Source organism: Rhipicephalus sanguineus, chromosome 4 (assembly GCF_013339695.2).
Source record: "Rhipicephalus sanguineus isolate Rsan-2018 chromosome 4, BIME_Rsan_1.4, whole genome shotgun sequence".
Classification (NCBI taxonomy): domain Eukaryota; kingdom Metazoa; phylum Arthropoda; class Arachnida; order Ixodida; family Ixodidae; genus Rhipicephalus; species Rhipicephalus sanguineus.
Window position 1 is genome coordinate 13,551,715 of NC_051179.1, and position 19,778 is coordinate 13,571,492.

Here is a 19,778-nt window from a genome sequence, read left to right on the forward strand (position 1 = left end):
GATAAGTACTGAACTCATTTGCTTCTTGCATATGAGCTACTAGATTTACCTGAAACGGGCGAGCTAAAAGTAGAGCTACTAGATTTACCTGAAACGGGCGAGCTAAAAGTAAATAGACCAAGCACTTATATGTAACATCTCGCTATTCCGTGCTTTATTTCTTTTCGTTATTATTTTGTATCCCAAATGTTACTCTGTAATCGCAGTAATAAATGTAATGTGTAATGCACTGTGATCGCTGTTGCGATCACAGTGATAACCCAAAGCGGGCAAACGTTGTTGAAATTTAGAGCCCCCCCTCTAAAACGAAAGGACTGCACGGAGTCTTGATACATAGAATCCCTATAAAGGCACATTCTTTTTCTGTGACTCTGTGACGGCTTCCAGTGGTCATGTGGCGCGAGATGGACATGCACAGCCTGCTTTGTATGCCCGCATTGTTAACGTCTGAGCTTTCGTCTTGCTCCGCCATATCAGGGGTCTCAAACTCACCTCAGCTAACGGGCCGCATTCACAAAAATTTACTCCCGCAAGGGCTAGGGCAATGACGAAGGTAGGAGCGTGGGACGGGGGAACAGGTTTTAAAACTACCGTTATTTCACAGCAGACCTTCCCCATATCTCATATACGGGATCATTTCTGAAGGGGATTTGGCGGCAGGATTCCAACAACATATCGTTGCAAAATAGTGCGAAACGGAGCAACTTGGAGCGCGCCAGACTCTATCGAAGAACAGGAAACCGATGGTCATCGAGGGCACGTGCACATGCACGTGGCCGGCGCAGCAGTTCGCCTTTAGTATTGACATCCACAGACGTCTCTCTTTCACGTCTGGGTAACCAGTCATTTCGTATCACCCATAGTGACTGAAATCTGGACGCCGATTCTGAAATATAGCTTTTGTTTCACGGTTATGTATCAACACACGGTGACCGCAGGGGGTGCCTCAAGAAAAATATGCTTTCGATCTGTCATGCCTGTGTATCTCAGGAACATACCTATAAAAAAATGGGATGAAGACAGTCATGTGCGGGCGGGGAGCCGCTAGCGAGAGGTCCGCGAGCCGCGTGTTTGAGGCCCTATATAGTGCGCTATATAGTGCGAGAGCTACATGATACTGCCACAGCAGCGTTGGAATGTGCAGGAATAGAACAGGTCCAATAAACAAGGCGTGGGGTGAAGTATATTCGCTTGACGAAATATCTGGCTTGAAAAAGGATAATGACAGATTCCGTGCCGGGTGATATCCCCTTACCTCGAACCGTATGCATCCAATGAGTAAGCTTCGAGAAGCTTAGTCGCGCATTTATTACCAAACTCGAACGAACCCCGAAAATATATCGAAGTTGCTTCGTCCTACTCCTGCCAGTCCTAACCGCGTAGTCCAATGGCCACCTTCTACCGATACTACATCGCTGGGAAGGCATAAACCATTATAATATGGATAAAACGAGCACGGTGGAAACCGTGCATAACATACTGCTGAGAACTACAAGGAGAAGCCCTCAAAGAGGAGTTTTATAGACGACATTGAAGAGTGGCACGACGTTCGTGAACGAGAGAAGTGAAGGGATGAGCTGGACAGCTATGGTCATTCTGCAGAGGCCCACAAAGACATCCTAGATTTGCTTTCGCAATTGGCAAGGCAGATGTGGTGCGCCCGTCCGGCCAGCGCGAGCAGTGGAAGAAGCTTTAGCGCGGCAGGATATGTGATGCAACAGCGCATGGCGTGCTTAAATCGGGAATCTCTTGATACTGTGATATTTCGCTCAATAACATGTGAATAAGTAAACTTACAGTCTGTGAAGACGGACTGTAACATGTGAAGATGAAACTTACAGTCTGTATATACAAGCAGTGGTATGGTGTATGAAAATAGTGCTATGACAAATAGTTTTTTTCTTTCTTTCGGCTGATTATACGCATACACGTGGTGCACGCGGTTCCATACCTTTATCTAGATTAGTGTGTTTACAACAAAGGTCACAAATTTGTTTTTTTCCCCTGTTTCTCTTGCTCTGGAGTACCCGCCTGTAGCCTTCTCCAAGTCACTGCTTAATGAGGAAGTCACCCACCTCTGGGCGAAGAGCACGCGCGCCTGGTCCTTCAATAAAGTTTAATTCTCTCTCTCTCTCTTGCTCTGGCAAGGTGCTACAATGGTGAAGACGGGTACTACATATCGAGAAGGGTGCATGATTGGCTTTGTGGTTAGAGCATGCTATAAATTTCAATAGGTTATAAAGTGCAATAAAAACAAAGTGAAGTGAGCGTTTTGTTCTCTGCCAAGCCAATCTAGAACACATGCTCTGGCGGTGCTCCGTGTTACGCGGCGGCGAAGCGATCACGCTGTCCAAATGGGAGGCTGCTATTATATACCAGCTCCGCGCTGGGAGAACAGCTATATGGACAGGCCAACGGGCCCGCGACGCAGCAGAGAGACTTGGTCTTTCTGTTACGATGTCGGAGCGGCCTGCAACGTGCTAGAGCGCGTTCCGATGGACCATAATAAAGTTTATCCACCCGTCAATCCATCCTTTGTTGTTATTGCGCTCCCTATCGAAACTGAACTCGTGCTGCAAATCACTTTTCTTGATACAATGTCTGCTACAAATCACCCTTCATGATCCCCAGTGTATATGCAGAAAAAATAGGTACAGTATACCACTGCCGAACAAACATTCATTGTATTCAGTATGTCCGCTCAACTGTTTGCACCGTGAGCCCCTTTTTACAAGAAATTACCGTAACTATGTTAAAGTATAATTTTTAGCAAAACATGCGCCCACAAAGCGTAGATATTTGCCACTTAAAACACCCTGCTGTCGATTCCATGTTCGGGCATCACCACCTAAATTACTGGGTCGGGCCTCAGTCGGGCCTGATCTGTGGTCGGGCCGGGCCGGGCCGGGTAGGCGAAATTTTTTCTCGGGTTCGGGCCGGGCCCGGGTCTCATTTTGAGTCACCGGGCCGGGTTCGGGCGGGTAAATTTAAACGAGGTCCGGGCCCGGGCCGGGCCCGTGCAGTGCTCTACTCTAGAGATCACTTCCAATCGGACGTTGTGTGTTGGCAAAGTTCGACCGTAACGGAGCTTGAAAGGCAGCTTTGCCGCAATACTGGGGTGTGATGAGGTGAAGCATATTGAAAATTTAGGGACCACTTCCAATCGGACGTTGACTCTTTTGGCCAAGTTCGACCGTAACGGAGCTTGACAGGCAGCTTTGCCGCAATACGGGGGTGTGATGAGGTGAAGCATATTGAAAATTTAGGGACCACTTCCAATCGGACGTTGACTCTTTTGGCCAAGTTCGACCGTAACGGAGTTTGAAAGGTAGCTTTGCCGCAATACGGGGGTGTGAGAGGTGAAGTATATTGAAAATTTAGGGACCACTTCCAATCGGATGTCGACTGTGTCTTGGCTAAGTTCGACCGTAACGGTGCTTGAAAGGCAGCTTTGCCGCAATACGAGAATGTAATGAGGTGAAGCATAATAAAAAATCTGAAGGGGTCGCTTTTAATCAGACGTTGACTGTATTTGTTTTTGGGAAGTTCGAATAGTTCGAATAGTAAAATTCCAGTGCGAATCGAATCGAATAGCAAACACTATTCGAAAAATATTCGAAATTTCGAATATTCGCACACCCCTAGTTTATTGGTCAGCTGGAGCCTTGAATTGTAGCTTTATTACCGACTGTGAATTTCTGCTCTTCCATGTTTTTCCTCAACCGCTTGATTCTGGTTTTGTACACACAGCGGTCACTGTTTGAGATATTCTATATCAGACAGTCATCAGTTTTGTGGGCGCAATAAGCGGGAACCACACGTTAACGTTGTGCGCTATGCACGACCGTAATATTAACAACTTACTGGTGTAACCGATGAGAAATAAACAAGCAGTTATTGCCACCTGTCACAGTCACCAGTGTGACAACAGTCGTGTGAAGCAACGCACACCACAGACGCAGGAGAGGCAAAACGGCAGAACGCGCTACACTTCATGCACAAGACAAAACACCCACAGAGAATGATGACGACCGCTTTGTATCACACAAGGTATTGAAGCGCCGATGAACGGCGCGAATATTCCAGTACAGGCATCGGTTGCCGTTTCCATGTAATGCCGTGCGCTTCAACTGCAAACGAAACATCACAGCGATCGTCATTGCCAAACACTGCACACAACACACAAACAAGGCTTTTCGTGGAATTTAAATTTGGATACGAATGAACTACACTAAAGCCAGCTTGCGAGAGCGTCCATCTCACTGGCGACGCCAATTGATTGTTGTGAACAGTGGAGGCGGCCATTTTGGTTGAGGTTCGTAAGCGCGGAAGAACACGCTTTTTGATTCCTCTCGTGAATGTGGCACGAAGGCGGTTGGCCGTGACATCACGATAACACAGCAATGCCATTGGCTGGAGGGGGGTCCTTTGAGGGTGAAAAGCCGCACTGCTCTTGACTTGTAACCGAGCATAGCGCAGTTGTATGCATATGCACGCATTTCATAGGAAATAACCAAAACGCACTGAGCCGTTGTTCATGCTGCCGCTAAGTGCGCCACATAGATGAGTTGCCTTCACAAACAAAAGCAGCTTGCCATTGCCACGCTCGTGTGCGGTCAGGAATGAAGTGGGCATGCCAAAGTGGGCATGCCATTGCGGCGTCTTGTCGCAACATCAACATGCTGCTGAAGGCATCCGGTGCCGGTGAAGACGTCCTTGTGAAGACAAACTCTGGAGGTCCCGTTGTTATTGTATTGACTGACCTGACGAAGAGGCCCAGGCGTTCGCTTGCTTCAAGACCGATAATGGCGCGTCCTTTCTTTACCAGGAAGAAGTCGACTTCAATCGCTGTCTTGCCAACGGTGACCTTCAGGCTGGCTACTCCAAAATGCTTGATTCCTCCCCCATATGAGCGTAGCACTGAGCTGCTTTCTCTTATTTGCGCTGCCGGCTGTAGTGTGCGGTACACACTATGCGGCAAAAGGTTGGCTTGGGCACCGGTATCCACTTTGAGCTTCATGCGCTTCCCGCCCACTTGTGCTTCCACTACCCAGTCACGATGGCTTGCAACGGCATCCACGGATACGTCCAGAATCATGAAGTCTTCATCACGCCTGACCTCGTCCACGTGTCTCTTGCTCTTGCATCGCACAGCAAAGTGGTTCTTGCCTCCGCACCGCCTACAGTTGCGTCCAAACGCGGGGCAATTTCTCGAACCGTGCTGCCGGCCACACCTACTGCATTCAAGTACTGCGGACGCACCAGTTTCCTTTGGCCGGGTCTGGACTCGGTCAATTTGGCGCTGCTCGCGTGCCCAAACTTGATTTTGTGCCTCTGACAACTCGGCGGCTTTGCATACCTGCTCAGCTTTCACAAGTGTCAAGTCCTTGTCCCATAGTAGCTTCTGGCGCAGTTTGTCGTCGCTCGTTCCAAATACAATTTGGTCGCGGATCATCGAACTTTCCATTACGCCGAAGTTGCATGATTTGGCCAGGTGCCTAAGGTCCCTTGCGAATGGTTCAAAGGGCTCACCTTCTGCTTGCACTCGTCGTCGAAATAAGTACCGCTCATGTACTTCATTCACCTGCGCCGCGCAATACTCTTCAAACTTCTTGATAACGGTCGCATAGTCCCGTCTTTCAGCGCCTTCAGTGAAAGTAAAGTTGCTGTAGATTTCCAGTACATCGTCGCCTCCCAAACTGAGCAGCAGGGCCGTCTTTGTGCTCTCATCCCGAGGCTTTTCCGTTGATACCGAGGCTGTGAGGAAAAGCTCAAATTTTTGCTTAAGAAGCTTCCATTGTTTGGCAATGTCGCCACTTAGACGTAATGGCTCAGGGGGCTTTAAGAATTCCATCACGGTTTCATATGGGTGAGCCGCACTTCTGACACCATGTTTCGTTGGGTTCGTGCCAAGAATACGATCGAGCCAAGTGTCAGTCAACAAAGAACAAGGTTGATTTATTTTCCCAGCTATTTATACGTTCGGTAAGATAGGGAACACATTCACGATAATCTTCTGAAGCGTGTTTGTTGTTAGTGGGCATGCGCAAAACTTGTAAGCATGTTAACAGAACCGGCGCTTGTCTTTATCAAGAACCATACATACAATACAGCCCTAACAAACGTTTTCACGTCAAACGCGTGCGTACAATACAGCAAGCACCCTGGCAGTGACAGCGTGACCTTTGTAGGCGACGTGCTGCACACAGGTTGCTGCGGCAGCCTATCAGCTTGAGAAATGCCAGGTTGAGACCACCACATGTGTCTCGCCACATGCTTCTCACTGGCTGGCACAAGAAAACCCCCATGTCCATCAGCCTTGCTGCTTGTTTTACGCAAAGTTTGCAGAACTGCGCAGAATGAGGGGCGAGCAAGCTGACTGATTGCAGGCAGCACACTTGGGTCGGTCGATTAGTGTTTTGAAGGGTGGCGTGGAGTAGCATATTCATGATGGGAGGGGTGGAAGGACGACAGGAGAGGCATGCAAGGCTGTCGATTCTGAGAAGACTGCAGGACCACTGCTATTGTATGAGTGTGCGGTTGGGGGGGGAGTGGGGGGGTAGTGGCTCGAACTTTTCGTTTTCTTCTTTTTCAAGGATTTCATGTTTCATTACCTTTCATTGCTATAACCGATAATACGGCTTGGGGACATTGTAGTAAGTGGGTTATTTTACCATAGAAGACATACAAAAGTTGATGGTGCAGCAGCTTTTCATTGTTCTAACCGATATATTGTTAAAACCGGTATTGTTATAAGTGGGTTTGACTGTATCTTAATCGGTAATCACATTGGCTGACTGTTGCTTGCCTGTTCTGAACTATGTGGTGACAGTCCATTGTCGGGAAACTTTGCAACAAGTATATTACTTTCTCAAGGTTCAGTGAGTGTTTCGTAGCTTACTCAATTGTGAAACAAATCCCCCTTCCAATCAGACTTTCATACTTGAATGAAATGTTTATATCCTTGGTTATTCCCTTGCCAGATTATGTTAAAGAAGCACCAAACCAGCCTTGTTTGAAGTATTCTATTAAATTTCGTTGAATTTATAATAATGGGTTGATTAGCACAAGAGAAAATAAATGTGAAAATTGCATTTTTTCATCTTATGCACTTAATTCCAGTGCCTCCATCAATGTGACGTTACAGATTATAAATAATTTTGTCATTCTCGAGCTAATGTTGAATATGGGTATGTTCCCAAAACTAGCCCTCTGATATATTTTTTTCTTCATAACACAATAGAGTTGATTTATAAAGCTAAGGGTTGAACTAGACATTAGCAGACACCATGAAAATCATTGTCACAGTGAACTGGTTTGGGAACTTTGAGGTGGCACCTGTCTTTGTCCATTTTTTAGTTTGCCATACCTCTTTTTGCAGAAGTGGTGATTTCAGTTATCAACTAAAACAGGGGAAATTTTTTTTATTATTAGTATTATTATTATTATTAGTCTGAGAGGGCAATGGTGATGTGTTCGCTCTTGGAAAATGAAAGCTGAAACCTTTGATGCAGCTGGAGGTGTGACAACGACATCTGCCACAAATGGTGTCCAATGATGGCCAACTTCTGGCACTCGCAGGGTTTCCTGTAGTACGGTGCAAGCATTTCTTTGATTTCAGAGGTGGCATAAAATTATGGCCACAGAAATCCACTGGTGCATGCTTGCCATCTTGAGGCCACTTTACTAATTATACAGATATCACCTACTCAGAAGTTCTTTCCCCCAAAGCATACTGCACTCATCATCACCGGACTACGAATGTGGATTGCATGTACAGTTATTGTTTGTTTGTATTAAACGATATTCAGATCAACAAAAGTAAGAAGCAGGAGGCTATAATATGAGGATGAAAGGAGTATGAGCACCTGTGGAACCATCACCTTTCATTTACAAAAGATATTCATAATAGTTTTTCTGTTTTTTGTTTCTCAAAAAGTGGCCATTGCTTGAGCTATTTGGTTATGCACTTGTTAAGTAAATTTCTATAGGCCAGGTGCATTAGCCATCCAGCCAGAGCTATTGTGATTGCGACGTGCAGTGGTATCTTATAAGCTGCATCCTTTAATCGGTGACAACTGCAGCTTTTTGTGAGCATCATGTTGCTGCTACACATTTCTAGGCCAGGTGCATTAGCCATCCAGCCAGAGCTATTGTGATTGCGACGTGCAGTGGTATCTTATAAGCTGCATCCTTTAATCGGTGACAACTGCAGCTTTTTGTGAGCATCATGTTGCTGCTACACATTTCAAGTACTTGAGATCTTTTCTTTCTCCAAAAAGACTGCCCAAACAATGTCTCAGTGCAGACGAGCAAATTATGCAGTTTTGCAGGTTTCAGCAATCACTACATTTTTTCTCACACAAGAGACAAGAGAAATGACAAGAGAGAAATGTTTGAGGGTTGCTAAACAGAAGATTTAAGCGCATTGGCAACCATGCGTGCTTCCATGTGGACAGCATTCGACTGTCGATGCCAAAACATTGAGTAAAGTTGATAGTTGGGCGAGTTGGTGATAGTTCATTTTTACACGTGAAGCAGCGCATGGAGACAAGGCACAAAAGGAACAAATGAATCAACAGGACAACTGCTGCACTTGCGTAGCGGTTGCTTCCTGTCGAGTGCAGCGATTGTCCTGTCGATTAATTTCTTCCTTTTGTTCCTTGTCTTTGTGCGCTGCTTCACATGTAAAAATGAGATGCCAAAACAACTAGTCATTTAAAAAAATTAACATACATGTACAATGCAGCCGTGACATCTCTTTGACCTCAATGCGTAGCCTTTGAGATTTGAGGGCACTGTCGCTGATGTGTTGTTCAATGCTGGTAGTAATGGAGGACAGCGACGGTGGCTAGCAAGTTCTGCAACCTGTCACTTAATGGGGAAGGTGACCACCAGTGCGAGAGGTATGTTTCCATATCCTAAAGAGGGGTCTCAAACATGTGGCCTGCGGGCCGCATGCAGCTCATGCACCTTTCACTAGTGGCCTAGCCTGCACATGACTGCCTTCGTCTCATATTCATGAAGCACCCCATGTGGTCACAAGGTGCTGGAACATAACCATGCAACAAAATCTGTATATTTCAGAATCGACGTCCCGATTTTACTCATTCTGGAGATAGGTTCATTCTGAGGCCCAATCCCTTTCAAAAATGACTTAGATAGGGGAAAGGCCTTCTTTCAAATGGCAACACTAGCTGACATCTTCTTCCCCCCGCTGCAGCCTTCTTTACTGTCCTGGCCCTAACAACACTAAATTTCGTGACTGCGGCCGGCCGGTAGGATAAACTTATGTCCTAAATTTGTCTTTTGCAACAAGCAGTCTCCACCATCAAACCTGTATCACAAACGAGAGCTGTAATAATAACCCGCCACAGTGGTCTGGTAATTATGGTGCTTGATTGCTGGCCCAACGGTCGCGGGATCGAATCCCGACTGCAGTGACCACATTTGGAAGGAGGCGAAGTGCTAGAGGCCCATGTGCTTTGATTTAGGTGCACATTAAAGAACCCCAGGTGGCCAAAACTTCCAGAGCCCTCCATTACGGCGTCTCTCGTAATTATATCATGGATTTTAGATGCAAAATCCCTGCAATTAAGAGCTGTAATAAGCAAATTCAACTCTGTTCCTGCTGCTGGCCTCCACTGCATTGCATGCGAGATGGCTGTACTGCATTAAGTGCTCTTCGCATCAGTTTGGATTGTTGGGATGCGCAAAAAGCAGCCCATCTTATTTTTTTCTGTGGATTGATGTGGTGGGAAATAAAGCATCTACAAAACAGTGCAAGATGAGTCCCTTGCATGGTGACTTGCCACAGCCCCATAAAAGAGTGGGTCTCTCATGCCTGTAACTCGGAAGGTAAAAGCCATCTTCTTCGTCACCTTCTCTTCCTCTTTAGTCGATTGTACTGATGCCACCCCCCCCCTCCCTCCTCCTCAGAAGCTTCTCTGCACCTCAAGTGGTGTTTCACTGCCTCCAGAATTGGCCATCCTTTGACCAAGCGATGATGTCATGTGACTACGTCATACGAGGGTGGTCCGATAAGTACTTAGCCTTCAAAGGAAAAACAAAAATTTTGGAATGTTGTCGATTCATTTCTCAACATAGTCCCCTTTCAACTCTATACACTTGACCCAGCGATCCTGCAACTTCTTGATCACGTCAGAAAAATACGTTTTCTCCTGAGCTGCAAAGTAGGCTTCTGTCGTGGCGATAACTTCATTCGACTCAAATTTTTGTTCCGGCAAGTGATTTTTTTCAAGTTGGGAAAGAAGAAGAAATCACTCGGGGCCAAGTCTGGAGAATACGCTGGATGGGGCGTCACTTGGTAGCCCAGTTCGACCAGCTTGGCCGTGGCGAGGGCGCAGGTGTGATTCGTCGTCGAATCGGCCCAGTAATTCGGCGTAGTAGGGTCCTGTCACCGTTTTGCCCTTCTCAAGGTAGTCGACGAAGATCACATCTTGAGAATCCCAGAAAATGGTGGCCATCACCTTTCCGGCCAATGCGACAGTCTTCGCGTTGTTCGGAGCAGGTTCTCCGGGTGCAGTCCACTGTTTCAACTGTTCTTTGGTCTCTGGTGTGTACCAGTGGATCCATGTTTCGTGGACGGTCACAAAACGATGCAGGAACTCCTTCGGATTACGCTTAAACAGCTTCAAACACTGCTCTGAAGTGGTCTCACGGACGCGCGTGTTGTCCGGAGTGAGCAAACGCGGCACCCATCGCGCCGACAGCTTTCTCATGCCTAAAATTTCATTCAGGATATGACCCACGCGGTCCTTTGAGATGCCTGCTGTCTCAGCTATCTCGCGCACATTCAGTCGGCGGTCTGCTAATGCAAGGTCTTGGATTTTTGCCACGTTATCGGCCGAGGTAGCCGTTTACGGGGCCCCTGGGTGAGGGTCATCAAAAACCGACTTGCGACCACGTTTAAACTCGTTGAACCATTTTTGATGGTTGCCATCGAATGAGAAGACTCACCGTAGACGGCATCTTGTCGCTCTTTGATTTCGCTGCGCAATTTCCCTTCCAAAACGAGAATCGAATCACCGACCGATATTGCTCGTTTTCCATTTTTAACGGACACACGAAAATCATCTGCTTCCTCAAGCGGCCAAAACAAAACCGGGAGCCTGATTCGACTGGACCTTTGCATGTGTCCCTCTAAGAGAGCGTACTCAACGTCAGTATATGTCTCATGCGATAGCGTCGCGCTCACGCGGTGAGGCTAAGTACTTATCGGACCGCCCTCGTATGTCATGACATCACAAACATCGTCACTCTCTTCACATCTCGTATGACTCCTCTCGGAATTTGATATGACATCGTAGGATTTTTGGTACCATTTGTGCAGATGCCAACAACTACTATGATGCTCTCTTCCCCTGCGATGAGGCATACAAAGTTTTCGCCTTAGTAAATTCTTCCTTAGTCGTTGGTGTGTTGCACCAGGGCACACCATTGCAGAAAGCTTCCTGGTACCTAATGCGTTAATTTTTTTAAAAACATTTTTGCACATTTGACGCATTTTTAGTGCTTAAATGAAATAGAAAAATACATACAGACAAAAAAGGAAAAAGGGACAGTTCTTTTCATGTCTGCATGTCTTTTTTCCCTCTCTTTCGTTTAAGCACTGAAAATGCATCAAAGTTGAGTATTCCAACTAGCCCAGCAATCTGCTTTAAGCATTTTTGCACATTCCAAATGTTACCAGAAACAGTTGCATGAGCTGCATTCCACATGCATGCATCGCCACAGCAAAGTGCATTGTATTTATGCTATCTGCACAGAATTCATTATGTCACTTGTATCCAATGGTCCCATATAGCTCTTTTGGTTGAAAGTGAAATTTGTTGCTTTAAAAATATATGAAGCCCCAAACTGAGACGAATGATTTGATATGTCCTACAGTGTGTTGTGCGCATATCCCGTTATGCACACATTGTGGGCGAGTGTTACTTGAATGGTAGTACAGTACTATTTAGCAACTTTAATAAAGTTCAAATGTTTCGGATCGTGTCTCTGTGTGATTCCTTTCTGAGCAGTGCTTATTTAGGTGCAATATAATGGGTTTAGTTCCAGCCATACATTTGTGCCAGCTACAAGTCATTGTAATCGAGAGCATTTGCACTGTTTCATGCAGGAGATGCACTGTGTGAAGAGGATATGTGCAAAATCTGTATGGAGGGATGTGTGGACTGTGTGATCCTGGACTGTGGCCACATGTGCACCTGCACGGGATGTGGAAAACAGCTGAGCGAGTGCCCCATCTGCCGCCAGTACGTCGTGCGTGTTGTGCATGTGTTCCGTGCGTGACCCCAGGGCAGAGGGAAACAACGTATAGCACCTGACAGTACGCTGTGGTTCTGCAGTGAACGCTATGTGCCGAATTGCAAGCACTCACAAGGACACTCGCTGCCAAGTAATAATCTCCAAAAGGGACAAACTCTCCAGTAGAGCAAAATTTCAATCTCGAGTTGGCGTTAGAACTGCACGTGTTGTTACTGCACAGGATGTTGACCTCCTGATGGCAGTTATAATTGTGCCCATGATTAATGTCAGTTTTTGCTTAGGCAAGCAGCAGCACTGTACAAGTGCTCTAAATGAATTTCTTGGCAACAAGGAGGGCAGGCACACCATCACTGTCTATGCAGGCAGGGGTAGCTGTTGTGGAGCCATATCCATCTGATGCTCCCATCTAATTATACAACTTTTAGGTGTTTTCACTTTCATTGGTTGCCGGTTCCACTTGGCCAGCCAGTGAGTGTGGTGGTGAAGCGGAACACTGGAATGTTGATCGTAAACAGCTTTACCCCCCTGTGCATGTTCTTTATGCTACACTACGGCTTTCCTTGGTTTGATTGTGATTTCGCACAATATGAAAAAGAATTGTTAGATAAAGGAAAATGAGTAAGGACAGATGAAATGTTTATTTACGGTATGGCTTCCTCGTTTTATTTTGTGGCTGTTGTATTGCTACCTACCTGGCAAGACACAAGTCGCTAATTCCAGTGCGTTCAGTTACTGGAAATTGCTGGATTTTTTGTTTTATTACTATTTGCAGTTTGCTGGAGTCATTAAGCAGACATGTAATAGTAATTATTGCTAGATATTGCTATCTTGGCTTTTGTGCTTTGTTGCTCTGTACTGTAAAAATTTGACTGGCAAGATCGTTTTAATGAGCGTAATTGTGGTAACTGAATGTACGCATTAACACATGTTACAATGTGCGTATGCGAGTAAAATTTACTATTACTCATTTACTTTGTGTAATGAGAAGCTACAATCATTTAGCATAACAGAACAATGTCTTTGGGTATTGGCTATTGTTTTATTTGCACTCTACACGTATAGTTCCTTTTGAGGTTTGTCTGTCTGCTGTGGTTGCTGATAAGACCGCAAATTTCTGTATAGCTGAAAAGTATAAAGTTACGAAGAGCTTATTCTTGTGTTCATTCTTCCTCTTCATTTTTTGTCGATCAGTAATTGACTTTCACTTGAGCTTGTTGCAAGCAGATCTTCATTTGAATGTTTGCTGTACCTAGAGGCATGAAGTCATCGCAGGAACAGTGTCTTGGTAAACCTGAAGCAGTATGAATGCTTTGTTCGGGCTACTTGGAATGCTCGTATTCTCTTTTCTATAAAACCGAAGTCTGTGAATAGCAGAGGTGTGAATTACTGGGCTAGTTTAACTTTCTAACTTCGATTAAAAAACAGCACATAGGGCAACAATGAAATGCTAATAGAGAGCACATACTAGGAAGTGCTGTCTGTGGTGGCAGTGCTTCATGATGTGTATTCACTTTTCGTATTCCATTGTCATCCTATGCACTGTTTTATTCTCAGCTGCAAAGTGTGTGAAGTCAGAAGTTTGCAGGCTCCAAGGTGTTTATGAAGGTTGAAAAGTGCATTTCATTGGCTAATTTCATCTGTGGTTAATGACACACTGTGGAATTACAGTTGAGCAACATTAATTTGTACTTGCCAAGAGTGTGGCTTAACTACATGTTTGACTGTAGTGTGCACTAACCGGCAACTACAAATTTCTGTCTTTCTCTGCGCTGCAACCAATAAAGAAATGAGATGCTGCTGTGATTGTTACTTAAATAATTCACACTGAGAGTGCGTCTCTTTCTCAGTTTCTTTTTCCTTGAAAATGTCACAGTCCCAGCTCCCCAACCTGAGCATGTGATAAAACACAGGCAATGCAAAACAGCATATCGAAGCTTAGTTCCTGGAGTACATCAGTAGCAAAGACAAAGAATAAACTCTCTTAGCCTTTCCAGATGCATGTGTGTACATGCTTGCAGAACAATCTGCTGAGTGAATTGTACTCGCTGCAGCATCAGGTTGATCTCTCCTTGCAATCTCCATCCTTTTGCTGAGATGCACATTATGCAAATTCATGAGTGTCTGCACCTGCACATTTGTACCACTTTTGTATTTCAACATGATGCACAATTTCAGTATGCAGAGGACATAGGCAGGTAGCACATTTGTTTTATCAAAAGCATGCAGGAAGCCTTCAGTGCCAATATGCAGATAAGTGAAGGAGCTAATTGCAATAATTTGGTGGCAGCAGGTCTTATAGGTGTGCCCATTGGTGGTTGTGTTCCTAACTGAAGCTGCTGCCCCTGCATGTTTGCGTATGCCCGATGCTTATCCATAAAGGCCCACGCTTAAACTGCAATCATTGATGGCATAACATGACATAACATGGCATCAACCGCACTAGTAGTCGTGACAGCACATTTATCTTCAGTTGACAAAAAGCGATAATGGTATGTACACACTGTTGGTATGCATTGGACGAGCTACTGTGGTTGCAGTCGGCCATTAGGCTCTAGGAGACTGTTTGGAATTCATTACAACGCTAGAGGCTCGTGTGCTTAGACTTAGGTGCACATTAAAGAACCCCAGGTGGTGGAAACTTCTGGAGCCCTCCACTACAGCGTCCCTCATAATCGTATTGTGGGTTTTGGAAGAAAACCCTAACAATTATTATTTGGAATTTGTTAGAAATTTGATTTGAACTGCCTGCACATTTTGTGCAAGTGCATATCAGTGAGGTGCTACTGAATCCTTTTAGCAACAAGTACAGTATGTTTGCATGTTCTATAAGTTGCATCTGCATGTTACGTATTTCAGCACTGGCATCATTCAGGTCAAAGTGAACATGCACGAATAATCTTGTTCTGTGCACCTCATCAGCAGTGAGACACATTTATGAGTCTTATCTTAGCATGCTGCTTAAAGGGACACTAAAGGCTAATAGCAATTTATGTCAGAGTGAAAGCTCAATGTGACAACGTCTAAAACGGCAATATTATCAACAGCAGTGTCCTACTTGCCGAGAAATTAAGCTAAATGTATCACACGATGAGCGCCACGAGCGGCACATTTTGGAAATAATCCCGATGACGTGAGAGAGTTTGACTAATTTAATCATTCGTAATCAAACTAGCTGCAATAAAAAAAGATCCTTCCGTGCATCAAGAGACGTAATAAAATGCTGCTAGTTCGTTTCTGTTAGATTCATGGAAAAAATAACCTCTTTGGCGTTGCCATAGGGAGCGGCGCGCGCATAGAGTTAATATACTAAATATACTGACTCTAGAGGAAAAGCTCCCCATATGGCCCATGCATTGAAACCTATAACCACATGGTTTCCGCCATGATGGAACAAAACGATCGTTGCCAGCGTTGCCAGACCCTGAGACGCTCGCTATATTTGACGGTAGTAATCAGATTTAATCTACCAACCTAAGCCAGCTACGCGCTGTTCAGAGAACATCAGCTGTGTTTTGATGCGTGAAGCCGTGTGTTAGTGTACGGTTGTCTGTGCAGCTGGTCCGGTTGATAACAGTTAAAATTTCCACCTGTTTGTGCATGGTTTTTACTAGGCGCTCCCTACCAAAGTTTCTCCGTTCGCTGGCACAAAGGTCACTCACTCGACAGATTCGACGCTCGAAGCAAAGTCCGTAGGCCGTGGTCGCGCGCTGATTCGACTTGCAATGGCGAGACACCTGTATCCACGTTCTTTTTCAGCTCATTGCTGCCGTACTTCAGCGCAGAGAGCCGTAAAGCAGAAAAATGTCGATTGCAGCATGCAGCGGCGAATGTGAGTGAGACAGCTCCCGAAAGCTTCAATCGAAACTAAAGTTACACGGCCCACGAAGCTTTATCGCCGTTAAAAAGTATAAAAAAAATCGGTTGCGACTAGTTCGTACATAACTTTCAGGGCTTGTCTCATCTCTTCTTTGCCGTCCGTCCTGGTTTGCACCGATGCACTGAAGTTTCCAGCTCGAAAGAAAAAAAAGGGTTGTCACATGAAGTTGAATGGTATGCGGCGACAGAAAACGCACACACTATGACAACTACGAGATACACGTCGCGAACGAAGTTTCAGGGGCTTTAACACGACGCGCAAACCGGCGCAATCTGCCGCAAGCACACACTCGCGTACTCGCGAGTGTTGATATGGTGATGCCATCTAGTTAACCAGCCTGTAAACGCTCCTTTCCGCGCGCAGTAAATTGCATAAATAGCCGTCGTATTCTTTCGTAGAAGTATTCAAAATAAACACAAAACAATATCCGCAAGTTTTTAATTGTGCAAATGCTTCTTTAGGATTGATATGTGATGGCAAGAATGACAACGTTCCAAGATGTCAGCGTTCTTGTGGTTATAGGTCTCACGGCCCAGCTTTTCCTCTAGAGTCAGTATATTAACTCTATGGGCGCGCGTAGTTCAAAGGTTTCGTTTTCGCCGAACTGCGCTTCGCCCGGCACCCTGCTTCGCTCACGCGGTCGCATATCAGTGGTAGTTTCGGTATCGCGTTCTGCCGCGTGTGTTTTGCGCGCTCGTGAAAGTCGCTCTGACAGAAAGTTCGACGAAATGCCGCATGCATGTGATGTTGCCGGATGCCCGAATGGCGCACGCCGCCGCGCAGTAAAGGCGGGCAACGTTGGGCACGGCAGCAGTGACGTGAGAAACACCGCTTTCAGGCGGGTGATTTGATGTGCGCTAACGCTGTGCGGACCACTAAAACGTGATTTTATTTCAAAATAAGCACTTCCTTGGCACAAAAGTAGCACCACGAGGTTTCTGGACCGTTATTTCAACCATCAACGTCGACCTAATATTTGCCTTTAGTCAGGCACGTAGCCAGGATTTTTTTTCGGGGGGGGCCCAAGGCCTAACTGTCCTAAAAAAGTATTTCCATGGCAAAAATAAAACAAAAGTTTCCCGGGAGTATAGAAGGCCGGACGAATTTCGGGGGGGGCCCGGGCCCCCCGGCCCCCCCCCCCCCCCTTGCCTACGTGCCTGCCTTTAGTGTCCCTTTAAAGGGACCGACAACTGGCCAGAACGGGTGATTAGATCCTGGTGGAAATGAAAAGGCCGTGAATTATAGTGACAGATTCCAGAATACTTTTCGCGATCTGAGTAGAATTTATATTTTTAAATCGCGTTTAAAAGTAACAAAAACCAGTATGTCGCGCAGCCTAGCGCGAGCGCCATGAACTAGACGTATATGCAGTCTTAAACGCTTTGTTGTACGTAGTCCAATGCTTTTACACGCACCAGAACGAGGGCTGAAATTTTGAATATGTATGTTATTGTCAAATCCCGTTTGTTTCTAAGGTAAAAGTAGTAAAGCATGAGATGCGGCGCTGCTTTCGTGGCTTCCAGTGAAACAGAGGCTGCGGCGCATGCGCGCGGCGTCCGGCGGCGTTTCTCGCGTACTCGACTCTCCGTCTGCTCTCTTCGTATCGGACTTTTGAAGAGTAGCACGCGAGTTTGCGCTGTTGCTCGCAAAATGCCATCGACTTACTGTTCTGTGGAGGATTACTACCACTTCATGAACAACACTGCTGGTGTATCCTACCACTTGTTTCGTTTTCGAAGGCTTAGCTTGGCTTGGCTTGACTAAAATGTGATGAAGCGAGCTGTGTACGGCCCCAGAAAACGCTATAACTATTGTAAAATAATTTAATAGGCTAGAAAGCAGTAGTCGCGGCACCGCAGGCTTTGCAAACGTAACATTGCCTTTTTATACTTAGGGCATAACTTGTCACCACTGCTGGCGCATAATCGCTATCGCGCTCACCTATCACTGTTTGCAGCATGTGATATTAAGACTGCATAATCGCTGCAGATCGAAAAAACTCTGATTACAAATGTTTTACGGCGTTCTCCGCGTTACCACTCCGTGATTAGAAGCTCTGACCGGTAAGCTTCCCGTTGCACTCAAGAAAACGGGTACCACAAAAGTTGGTTGTCGGTCCCTTTAAGAGCAATTTGCTTTCCATTGCCACTGCGGATCACACAGAGCAGCAATTAATTTGGGTACAATGCATGCCTTCTGTTTTTATTTGCATTTCTTTAAATTTTGGTGCATGTTAGAGATACGGAGATATGCAATGGTACATAGAAACGTATGTCAGGTCTGTTGATATCTTGTAGACGTTTTTTGTTGCGATAATTGCTTTGCGAGGCTACGTACAGTGTATGTACATGGTAGCTGTTTTGCAAGACAGATTTGACTTGAAGGCAGTTTTGTTTCTGATTTGCATTGTTGTAGGACTGCATCAGTCATGTATCGCAAGACAGACTATTTGAAAGTGCAGAATTGGATATGTTATTGTTCCTAAATTTTCTGCATCTGTGATAAAAAGGAGTATGGGTGTCCGTTCAATCTGTAGGTGCGTGTGGTGGTACTGCTGTGCAATGGCAAAGTGACAGGGACAACACATGCATAGACCAAGTGGAGGCCACGCGTTGGGGTCACGCATCTCTGGCGTGCCAGGTGCAAAGCCCATCATTGTGAAAACATAAACAGTAGGCTTTTATTTTCGCATGTATAAATGCACCAACAACAGAAGAGACGATATGATGAGTGCCACTTGTATAATCCTGCTTTCGTGTATATGTATAATACACATATATATGTATATATATATATATATTTATATAATTTGCAGTATATGAATATTTATATTATGCATGTAGAAGACAGAGAGAGAGCGAAGGAGATTGATCGTGTAGAAATAGAGACATACTACATAATCTGCGCGGCAGTGTGATCACAGAGCATCGTCACCGGCAATGTTTTCCTCGTGTTGGTGGCTGAAGGGCGCCCCTCTTTTCTTTGGTGGTCCCAGCAGGAGCAGGGTTATTGCGATCCGCACTGGGCTTTGCGTTCTGCTTCCTGTATGTGTGTGTATGTGTCTGTGTGTGTGGTGTGGTGTGTGTTGTCGCGGTCTGCCGTCCGCTGGTCCCGGCTTTCGCTGACGGCGGCAACAGCGATATCTGCGCCGAGGCATTCCGCGCGTGCTGAGTTTGCACCGCGCGCACTGTGGTTGGCACGTGTCCCACTTTATGGTGGCCGGCCGCCAAATGCTGCTACTGCTGGACGGCTGTGGCCAGAACTGTCGGGCAGGAGTAGGAGCAAGACAACAATGCACAATCGTGAAGATATCAAGCGCGACACAAAATGAGAACTTTGTACTTTTAGTCGGAGGTCGATAAGAACACGCGACATTAAACAACACAAGACCAACTGGTCCATATTGCATAATCATATCGTGGTTTCGGGACGTAAAACCCCAACAATTATTACAATTCTTTCAAAATTGAATTTTCGTTCAAACAAGTGAACTTATCAGCGGATCAAATGGTTATATCAAACTATAGTCTCTCTCGCGCTCCAAGCGCGCACTGAGTCACGACAACGTGACGTCAGAAATCTATCGCGATATAATATTCAAGCACATACA

The 19,778-nt window shown here is 45.7% G+C and overlaps 2 protein-coding genes across 3 annotated transcripts in view; one reads left to right on the top strand and one right to left on the bottom strand.

Annotated features, from left to right (window-relative positions):
• Positions 1–14,091, top strand: part of LOC119389431 (E3 ubiquitin-protein ligase RNF34) — a 37,053-nt gene extending 22,962 nt beyond the window's left edge. The window contains exon 5 of the mRNA XM_037656675.2: positions 12,143–14,091. Within this exon, the coding sequence (XP_037512603.1) occupies positions 12,143–12,315 (173 nt within the window). The 3' untranslated portion in view covers positions 12,316–14,091. The remainder of the gene's footprint in view (positions 1–12,142) is intronic.
• A 4,732-nt stretch (positions 14,092–18,823) lies between these two features.
• LOC119389432 (metabotropic glutamate receptor 3) overlaps positions 18,824–19,778 on the bottom strand; it is a 36,361-nt gene continuing 35,406 nt past the window's right edge. The window contains exon 9 of one of the 2 annotated variants that reach the window (XM_037656677.2): positions 18,824–19,430. The gene's annotated coding sequence lies outside the window, so the exon portion shown is untranslated. Of the gene's footprint in view, positions 19,433–19,778 lie in introns of both variants that reach the window. The other variant, XM_049414425.1, reaches the window with a different exon arrangement.